Below are 11,241 nucleotides of genomic sequence, written 5' to 3'. Positions count from 1 at the left end.
TCACGTATTAAGTCGATATAGCGTTCGACATGTTTCGGTCCAATTTCGAGGACCTTTCTCAAGAGTAGCGACCCCGCCTTTACATGTCGAGAGCGCGACGCATACTGCGGGCGGTTGCTCGGTGCGCGCGGCTGCTGAGGACAGGCGCAGGGGGGGTCGGCGGCGCGGGCGACGTCACCGTGGCGAGATCGGAGCTACCCACTAGTGAGTCTCACGGGAGTTTTATAGTTAAAATTGCATATAGTTTTCTTTGTTCTATTTACTGACAGACTTGTTTGACAGAGTTTAGCAGCAACAAAGTATTCTGAATGCTGGTTCGATTCTAGCCCTGATCTAGAGACTATCAGTTTCTTCAACCTTATGATACACTAGCTTTTACCCGCGGCTTCGCTCGCGTTAAATTCGAAAATTGCGGAATGCTCCATACAAACTGCTACCCCCCCTTTTAGGGCGGTTAGAAAGAGACATAATTTTTAAGAAAAAAAAAAAACCGCCTTCCTTTGGGGTTCTGGTGATAAATACTTTCAAATGTTGGATTATGTTATCAATTCGTCTGTATATTTTTTAATGTTTGTTATTCGATATCTCCGTCATTTCTGAACCAATTTTGAAATCTGGATGATTCTGAAGTACTTACAGATGAGAATGATTATCAGAACGGAACTCTAACCAGGGGCGGCTCACTCTTCATCAGCAGTTCCACTGCACCAAATGTCACTGTTCTGGACGTAAGTGCATGCTGTTCTTATAAAAATACCAAAGTCACTATAAGTGTGCCGTTCAGATTTGAGGAGTTCCGTTCTGACCATTATCAGCAATTCCACTGCACCAAATATCACTGTTCTGGACGTAAGTGCATGCTGTTCTTATAAAAATACCAAAGTCACTATAAGTGTGCCGTTCAGATTTGAGGAGTTCCATTCTGACCATCATCAGGAATTCCACTGCACCAAATGTCACTGTTCCGTACGTAAATGCATGCTGTTCCTTTAAAAACACAAAAATCACCATATGTATGCCTTTCAGATTTGAGGAGTTCCCTCGATTTCTCCAGGATCCCATCATCAGAACTGGGTTCTGAGAAAAATGGGACCAATCTGTATGCATATACATTAAATAAAAAAAAAATTTTCAAAATCGGTCTAGTAACGACGGAGATATCGAGGAACAAACATTAAAAAAAAAAAAAAAAACAGACGACTTGATAACCCCTTCCTTTGAGATTTGGAAGGCGGTTAAAAAAGTAGCCTATGTCACTCACCATCCCTTAAACTATCTCATCCCACTTAAAAATGACATAAATTCGTCGCTCCGTTTAGGCCGGCAACAGACGAGTATTAATTTTCATAATCTTAAAAAAAAATTGTATGCAAACTGACACTGACAGATATGTCAGTGTCAGTTTGAACTGTCAATTTGCATACAATTTTTTTTTAAGATTATGAATTTTTAAGACTGTCTGTTGCCGGCCTTAGCCGTGAAAGACGGCACAGCAAACAGACACAAACACTTTCCCATTTTATAACATTATAAAATAAAACAAAAATATATAAGTATGGATTATTCAGTTTAAAAATGTATGCTGGAGGAATAACCCAATAAAACAAACCATTGAATGGAATCAGAAAAATATAATTTTCCGTAACATTTCTTACACAATACAATCGCACATCTACCGAGCTACACACATACAAATATCAATCAATTTCAGTTATAAATTTACACTAATTGAATATAATATTCGGATCAAGTTTTACCATGTAATAGTGTTCAGTGCCCCAAAGGCACTGGTCCTACCAAAAACGAGTAGCTATGAGCTGTCGATGTCGGCGATATAAGATAAACGAACAAAAAATAGTCACTCCCGTGTAAAGACATGTAACTCCGTATAGGCACTGTTCCCACCGCGAGCTAGTAAGCTATGAGATATCGGCTATAAAAACGAACAAAAGATAATCACTCCCGTGTAAATAAAAGAGACACGGCGATGTTTATAGTTACTCGCCCAGCGGTGAGCTATCAAAATCGCCGTGTCTCTTTTATTTGCACGGGAGTGCTTATCTTTTGTTCGTTTTTATAACCATTAGCTCATAGCTTACTAGCTCGCGATGGGACCAGTGCCTTTAACGGATAAAGTCTAAGAAAAAAACGTACCTCAAAGCCCTAGAGAAAAAGGTACCGTGGCCTAGATGGCGTTACACCTTTGGCACACTTCGGACACTTGGTGATGAAATATATGAAAAAGGCGCGTTCCTAGCACAGTCTAAGCTCGTGTAGGTGAACGCGTACTATACTTGTATGAGTGAAATATGACAGGTCGACTATTCGCGTTTTTGACAGGTGGTAACTGTGAGGTAACCGAGAGGGGGTGGGCGACACTTTCAGCGGAGAGCGAGAGTGGCCATACTGTACGATAGTACTCTTTATTATACTGTCCTTTCGGCTAGATGGCGCTAATATTAATATTTTTTTTATACTACGTCGGTGGCAAACAAGTAATGTAAAGCGGTCACCGTAACCTATGGACGCCTGCAACTCAAACAGTGATAATAACAGTGTCAGTGACAGTGGCAATATTTGACATTTTTAAGAATATGGGCAAAATTGTCAAAACTGAGTTTCAAAAGAGCTTGTGTCGAGAGATGGCAGTCTTACTGTGATTACACATTACTTCGACAGTAACTCTCTACAATAGTCGATCCTCCAGAAACGAACAAAAGACAGTCGCTCCCGTGTAAAGAAGTGACGCAATGATAGCGCGGGCGAGTAGCCGAGAGGTGAACTATAAATCCCTCGATTTCCCTTTAAGCCGACAACTCATAGCTCACTTTTGGTGAGACCAGTGCCTAACACCATAAATTAAATATAACAAGATCATACCATCCCATACATTAAAATGCGACCGCCTAAGACCGCGCTTACACTCCACCACACATAGATGGCGCCACAAAAAAATGTCTTGTAGCTTTCGATTATACTTGTAGATGGCGTTAAGTACAAATACAAATAATTTATTAATAAAAACATAATTGTAGTGATTGTTCTTAAAGGCTAAGAATTGTTATACATATAAGAGATGTTTTATACAAACAAAGTCAAACATCTATGTCAAAGTGTCACTTTTGACATAGATTTACGGCTCGGAATTGACACTTAATGCCAATCTACAATAATCGGTGGCAACAAGGCATTTTTTGTGGCGCCATCTATGTGTGGTGGAGTGTAAGCGCGGTCTTAGGCGGTCGCATTTTAATGTATGGGATGGTATGATCTTGTTATATTTAATTTATGCTAACACTCATATGATGTCACCGGGTCAAAGGTCGTAAGTATACCTAGTTGTAAGCACTTAATTCACATCTCAACATTATCTCTAAAAAATAGAAGTCTCAACACATTCCTTACATTTGTAGTAACAATAAAAAAAGTTATTGCTGTTTACACGTCACACATCCGTTTCTATAAGGCCTGATTTAGACGGCGTGCGAACTCGCATGCGATTTTAGTTACACCGCGGGCTGTTGAGGTTACATACAATTTTGCACAGCCATCAAATAACGCAATGTAATAAAAATCGTATACGAATTCTCGTACCGTCTAAATGAGCCCAAATGTAATTATTCGTTACCACTGAGGCAAGGAAGAAATAACATATTATTAATTATCATCAATAGTTTAGTTCTATGACAACTTACAAGTTAAGGTAGTAAAACAATTTTTTTATTCAGTTATTCACATAATAGTAAAAAATTGAGAGCAGTCAATGTTTGTAGTGTATAATAGGGATGACGACTACATAAAAAAAAAATTACATTCTGTTTAGTCCGTCAGTTAGATTGTCCAAAAATACTGAACATATATTTTTCACTTTTTTAATTAATGAAAAAATACAAAGATGTAGAGCATCAAAGTTCCGGAGTGGGGGCTTGTGACGTCACTTCTAAGTAAAAATTGTACATAGGCGTGACGTCACGCGAAACTTCAACGCACTGTACCGTCGTCATTTTTCGTTTACGAGAAAAAAGAAAAAATACGTGTCTAAAATTCTTTGATAATCTAATTGACAGACAAATTTTTTTTTTTTTAGTCGTCTCACCTATTCTAAACACTTCAAATGTTGGCTTTCACGAATTTTGATACTCCCGTCCCGTCTGTGCAAGGGTTAAATAAACGTCTTAATTTCATAGAAGTTTGACGTTCGAAATAACACTCGCATTGTCTGGGTTGTCAACTTACTATGACTATATAAAATTCAAAAAGAAATTTAACTATTGGAAACTTGGGGCGACTGAAGTATTAGTAATTGCCCGAATACATTTCATCATATTTTAGACTAGGATTAGACTTAGATAAGCCACCTACCCTAGTTTTGTACATTTGAGGAAACCTGTACCCATTAAGTGTGGCAGTATACGAATACACATAGTGCACTTATTTTATATCTTAAAATCGTAGATTTTATTTAAAGTGAAGATATTATTAATCGTCAGAGTAATTAATGCAAGATATCAATGTAATATGCAATCTTTGTTAAAAACAAGTTTTCTCAAACATTCAGTGAAATATTGTTTATATTGTCTGTACGTTCCTCATAAATAATGGACTCAGAAGTATCGCTTTTTACGCGCTTGCTTTTCTTCTGTTAACCGATTCGGCTTTTTCAGTCAGAGATTACTTAAGACTCTACAGGAGCGAAAATGACAAAATGGAAAGGAGCCCCCCCTTTTAATTTGGGAATTATAGTTAAATATACTAGTGTCATTAACTAGTTTTATCGAAAAAAAAAATGTCCATTCAGAACAACTCAAAAATGCAACTCGTTAAAAGATATTGCAAAAAAAAAATCTAAAATCGAGGTTCCGCTCTCGACTGTTTCCTCCTTCAAAACTTAATTAATCGTAACGAAATTTGAGAACCTGAATAACAATGAAATTGTCTGTGTCGGACCGTTTAGTTTTTTTGACTAATTGTTACCAATTCTGAATACCACACCTTCTTTTGCGCCATAATCAACAAGGCTGTTTTTGGTTATTTTTTATGTGCTCTAGCGTCTTTAAAAATAAGAATACCAAAAAAATCAAAACGGTCCGACACAGATAAAAATAATAATAAACTGTGTTGAAAAAATCGTTGCTCTATCTTCAAAAACCGGGGAGGAAATAGTCGAGAGCGTTTGTATGGAGAATTGACTCCTCCTGTATCGTCTTAACTTCCACTGTTAGGCACTGGTGGACACCCACCATGACCGAGTAAGCTATGGGCTATAAAAACGAACAAAAGATCGCTCCCGTGTAAATAAAAGAGACGCGATAATAGCGCGGGCGAGTTATAGCACAGTATAATAAAGAGTACTATCGTGCAGTATGGCCACTCCCGCTCCCCGCTGAAAGTGCCGCCCCTCTCGGTTACCTCACAGTTACCGCCTGGCAGAAACGCGAACAGTCGACCTATCATATTTCACTCATACAAGCATGGTACGCGTTCACCTACACGAGCTTAGACTGTGCTAGGAACGCGCCTCTTTCATATATTTGATCGCCAGTGTCCAAGGCGTGGTTATAGTTTATAGCTCTCTTTTACACGGGAGCGATTATCTTTTGTTCGTTTTTATAGCCGATAGCTCATAGTTTACTAGCTTCTGGTGGGACCAGTGCCTTAAGGCAGATTGCGGTCAAAATACTTTTCACCACACCAACTGGTAAAAGCTTACTTTGCTATTCGAAAACGGATAGTAAAATTGCATTTTATCCACAAGAGTGCAAAGTAATTTCATACAAATTTTAACTTGATATCTTAAGCTAACTGGTAGATGTTACCTATAAATGATGATTTTGAATTATAAATATTGAATAAATTGATAGATTTCATTTATAAATTGAAATAGATATCATACACGAAAACGATGATTTCATTTAGTTTGATGTTTTTTAGTCAGTATTTTGTTCGTGTTGGTGTGGTGAAAAATTTTGTGTTTCACTCAGCGGCAAAGTTTGTTTAACCTTCGTGCCTTGAAACCCTCGCAACACTCAAGATTCCAGTTTTTTAAATTCAATATTGGAATCTTTCGCTTGCTCGGGTATCAATTTTGGCACGTGCGGGTAAACAACAACTTTGCCCCCTTGTTAAACAAATAACTATTTAGAATGAATACAAAAAGTCGATGAGAAAACCGCTTTTCGCTGTTTAGACAACCAAGTTTACGAGTGTTTATACTACAGAAGTACCAGGCTCACATAACTCAAGCGGCAGCTAACATCGCGTCAAGTTCCTGAAGCGCCTCCGTAGCGACTTTAATCTGGTCGTTTTGCACGCGGCCGCTGCTCTGTAGCGCCGTCACGCTCTGGCGTAGGGCAGCGAGGCGAGACGACACGCGGTGCTTCTCTTCGGTCAGCAGTTTGTGCGCTTTGTCACCTGTGAGGCAAGTATTAAAAAATTTAATGCAGTTAAGTATGTTTCTTTTTAAAAATAAATGACCTAACTTGAGGTTTGAAATAAGGCTCCCCTCGTCCATTTTTAAGGCTATTTAAGGTTATTTCCAAACGGGTAGGCAGAGCACACGACACTGTTCAAGTTTCAGTGTCGCTCTTGGCAATTAAGGGGTTGAAAGAAAACGAAATTGTGACATTGTAGTGACAGGTTGCCAGCCCATCACATACCACAATTGAATCCATATCCCACAGTCGACTTCTACGACACCCATGGGAGGAAATGAGTACTCCGTCTATACGGAGTTATATATGACTTTGATAGTAAGTTACTCACCCAGCCAAGGTAAGTAGTCGCCTGCTCGTTCGGCCCGTATGTCCAATGTGAACCAATCGTCCATATCTTCTGAATCTGAAGAGGGCATCATCTGTAAACAAAACATATCAATCACAATGTTATTTTTAGATACTTTGCAAGTCAATGCTGGAACAATATTCCTCCACCGATTCGTGCCTTCGGAAAGAAACTTAGGTTTAAAAAAAGGTACAAAACAAATATTAACTACAATGTTTAAAAAACATGAAACATTAGCCTCGAGGTTGACTGGTAGAGAATGCTTTAAAGCTACTGTCAAAGTAAAATGTGTAACCAGCCGGCGTATCATGCTGCCAATTTTATCACTTATCCACGTGGATAAAGCATCCGTCACGCTTTAGTATGTCAGTGTGAGAGCGACAGATGTCTTATCCACGTGGATAAGTGATAAAATTGGCAGCATGATACGCCGGCTGAGTGCATAGACTGCCATCTCTTGACACAGGCTTAAAACTTGTGAACCTCAGTTTTGACAATTTAGTCCATATAGCGCCATCTAGCTGAGCGTTCTCCAAAGGTGTAAGCGTATGGTACTGAGGTACTTTTTTTTTTCTTAAGATTTTATCTGTCTATACGGAGTTACATATGTTTGGTTGTAACGAACCGTAATCGTGTTTAATCATAAAACTATGTACTCACGTCATATAAACTGTCGTCTTCAGAGTGGCTGTCCTCGTCGCTCGGTATCTCCTCATCCATGCGCTCGGGCCGACGTATCGGCTGCGTCTTTGTCGGCACTTCCCCGTCCTCGCGTCGCCAGTGTTCGCCGACGTCCTGAAATTAAGGTCGAATAAGACTTTTGCTCAAAACATCTTGTATTGAATCTTAGGTCAAATTAAAATATTTCTCATGGAAAATATTTTAATTTGTATTTTTAAGTAGTCTCACTACTTATTACACTATAAACATTAAATATTAGGACGTCGAACTAGTTTCGGTTCTACCTCAGAGATGGCGGGGGGCGCCAAGATCTCGGTAATTGTGTCATATACTTGAAAATTTCGACCCTTGCATTCGTGTACCGATGGCCGAGTGGTTGAGGCATCCGTCCGTTTAACGGAGTACGCTGGTTCGAGTCCAGCTTGGAACACTTGGAGGCATTGGTAATTTTTTCTTTGTATATGATATGACATTTATTTAACATTTTGTATTGTTCTAACTTTTGACTATCTTATTCAACAGGCGATTTGTATTGATATGCTTGTCGCAAATTCTTGAACACACACATTTGTTGATGGACGCTCCTATAGGGCTATTGCGCAGTACACTTCATTTCCATATCTGTGTGCAGTATGCAGACGACCACCGAGTCGTGTCATCACGCACGCACACAACGACAACTGTATGCTCAATTTCATGGCGACCGTGACAGGACACCGATGTACTCCGGATAACTCATCTTGACGATATTTGGAAGTAAAAAAGGTCACGTCCCACTAATTTCATGATTTTTTGACACCTCCCTCCCCCCTTGTCACACTAAACTACACCCTCCCCTAGGGTTGCCAACCGTACTATATAATATAGTACTGTACTATATTTTGGCCCAGCGTACTATATTCTATATGAAAGATATATAGTACGCAAAAGTACTATATTTTTGGGGTCCTTGCCAGTAGCGAATTTACTCATACTCATATTTATTAATAATATCAATTACAGGCCAAGCTTACATATTATAATTACAATCACAGAAAATTTGTAAATTTATATATACATAAATCACACTACATCATACCTCCCCCCCCTAGTGTGACGTCACATTCAGATTCTTAGTTTAGGAAAGTAAAAATCACAAAAACACTCTGAAATTGTCTTAATAACCGTCACATTTCACTATCTGTAATAGGTATTGAGATCGAGATTCACGGACGTGAATTGCGTACCAAGTTACATAATTTTTAAGTAATTTGGGCTGTTCAATGTCCAGATGGTATTTGTGGGTGAAATGTTTATGGTCAACATTGAAATTGAACACAAACATTTGAAATAGAATTTTATTTAACTTGGACCCCCCCGTTACAACATGTCACATTTTGTGGACCCTCCCTCCCCCCGTCTAGGTGTGATGTAATTAATGGATGGGCCCAAAAGAGGTCACTCACCTCGTCAAGGTCAAAGTCGTCGTCCTCAAGGAACTCCTCTTCGTTGATGATCTCCGGGTGTTCTGCAGTTTTCGGTTTGAGAAGCGATTTGCTCTTGCTGGTGTTGCTGTACTGCTTCACTGGTGTGGGTTTAGGTTTCTCTGCGAAGGAAATATCTCCGGTTATATGTTACTATAAAATAAAATAAAAATGTATCTTTTAAAATAGTATATTACGATACAAGTGCGTATAAAAGGAAGTTCGAAACGAGTGGCGATAAATTAAAACACGACCGAAGGGAGTGTTTTTAATCGACACGAGTACAATCCATCCATCCGCATGAGTATAATCCAGGGGCCGATTGCATAACAAAGTACAAGCTAATATTATTAGTGGTTTTGGTTGTAGCTTGTACTTTTGTGTTGCATAATAAATTACAAGATACAAATATACAAGTACCTAATTACAAGCTAATAATATTAGTAATTTAACTTGTAACTTATATATTTTTGTTGCATAATAACATACCAGTAAAAAACTACAACTTGCAAAATATTATTGCTAATAACTTATATAATTAGTGAATTTTACTAGTCTCTGTTGCAAAATGAAGGTAAAATAACAATTTATTAGAACAAACTTGTAATTATTTCTACGTATGTCAGGGGCACCATATTTTTAAATATTAGTTGTCTATATTGACGGGTTAGAATTGTATTGTAATCGAAAATGAACCTCGTATTAAATTCTTCTGATGATGAAGATGCGGAATTGATCTTACAAAGGCGACACCGAAAAATATATAGTAAGAGAATCAATTTCGCCTTTGAAAACCGGGCACATTTTTACGAAATGTTCCTTTTTTTTTTTTTTTTTCTTCGTCCTTCTGGACAGGCTAGGACCATAGGCCATACCGCCTCGTCTTGAGTGAAGTATTTCTATTTTCCTTTATTCTTCTTGTTTTAATTTCATTAGTCTTCCTTTTAATATCATGTGTCAAATCCAGCAAGCATGTCTTCAGTTGTCTCAATAAAAAATTCGTCTCTTTCAGTTGTTTCGTCATAGCCTTTCTTATTCATCTTGTTTTGAATTTCATAAGTTTTCCTTCCAATATTATGTCAAATCCAGTAAGTACGATAATAAGTCAATAAAATGCATAATGCGTCTCTTCCAGGTATTTAGTCAAATCCGTTAAGAATATTAATTTAATTAAAGAGTACTTATTTACAACATATTTACAGTATTATATACAAATTTATACAAAGAAATATAAGTTTTAGCCTCCATCAATAAATCCGTTACTGAAGACGGGATTAAATTAGGTGCCCCATAGATATTAAGTAGCTCATCCATCAGCACAAGGCGCTGTATGCCGAAGGACGGGCAAATAAAAATGATGTGGTCCAAAGACTGAGGTTCTTGCATTTGACAGCGATCACAAAAAGGAGAGGGAACTATATTTTTACGATGAAGATGGTAATTTAAACAATAATGGCCAATGCGCATTCGGGTTATTGTAGAGTAAAATTTTCTATGGACAAATTTTTTGAGTTTGCAAAACCAAGGTTTACTATTAACAGAGACATCTAGTAATGAATATGTATGTGCTTTATTTTCTACTTCTGTACAGTAGTACCAAAGTTTTCCCCAATGACTAGCCATGCGCTTTTTTAGGTTGGAAATTACATCCGAATATGGTAATGCCACATTCAAATCCCTGCTGACAGAACTAGACGACGCAGGATAAGATACATTAACAATAGTCCTTGCTAAAAAGTCTGCATTTTCATTTCCTTCAACTCCTATATGCGATGGTATCCAGACAAATTTAACATCAATGTTAGTTAAAGATAATTCCCACCATAATTCTTTAATAGCAAAAATTAGATAGTTAGTGCTAGCATTAATTTTGTTATTACTAAGACTTTTTAAGACACTCATGCTATCACTAGCGATTATCCAGTTTTTGTCAAGTTGATTTTTCTCTTTAATATGTTTCAGAGCAAAAAGGATGGCTGTTGCTTCAGCAGTGAATATACTAGAATATTTATTAATTTTGAACCCCACTCCCTTATTACTTTCAGTTTGATAAATTGCAAAGGACACAGCATCATTATTTTTGGACCCATCAGTATAAATAAATTTATAATTAGTCCATTCTGAGAATAATAAATAAACTTCCTCCTTAGAAGTCAGATTTGAGTCAATGATTATATTCATTGCCGAATATTTACTTTGAAATGTACCTGCGTAACAGGGAAGAACATCATCATTTAGATATATATGAAAATCTAGAAGGGAGTGATAAAAACAAGAAAAATCTTGTAAAACAAACATTTTTTTCTGAAATAAAGCA

General features: G+C 37.6%; 1 protein-coding gene across 1 annotated transcript in view; it reads right to left on the bottom strand.

Annotated features, from left to right (window-relative positions):
- Positions 1-6,045: 6,045 nt before the first annotated feature.
- LOC125240020 (probable serine/threonine-protein kinase kinX) overlaps positions 6,046-11,241 on the bottom strand; it is a 62,560-nt gene continuing 57,364 nt past the window's right edge. The window contains exons 10-13 of the mRNA XM_048147837.1: positions 8,907-9,046; positions 7,441-7,575; positions 6,763-6,853; positions 6,046-6,411 (exon numbers count right to left, since the gene is read on the bottom strand). Of these exons, the coding sequence (XP_048003794.1) occupies positions 6,239-6,411; positions 6,763-6,853; positions 7,441-7,575; positions 8,907-9,046 (539 nt within the window). The 3' untranslated portion in view covers positions 6,046-6,238. The remainder of the gene's footprint in view (positions 6,412-6,762; positions 6,854-7,440; positions 7,576-8,906; positions 9,047-11,241) is intronic.

The sequence above is a fragment of the Leguminivora glycinivorella genome, chromosome 26 (assembly GCF_023078275.1).
Source record: "Leguminivora glycinivorella isolate SPB_JAAS2020 chromosome 26, LegGlyc_1.1, whole genome shotgun sequence".
In the NCBI taxonomy this organism is placed as follows: Eukaryota; Metazoa; Arthropoda; class Insecta; order Lepidoptera; family Tortricidae; genus Leguminivora; species Leguminivora glycinivorella.
The sequence above is the reverse complement of the archived record's forward strand: the minus strand, read 5'-3'. Positions and strand labels throughout refer to the sequence as shown.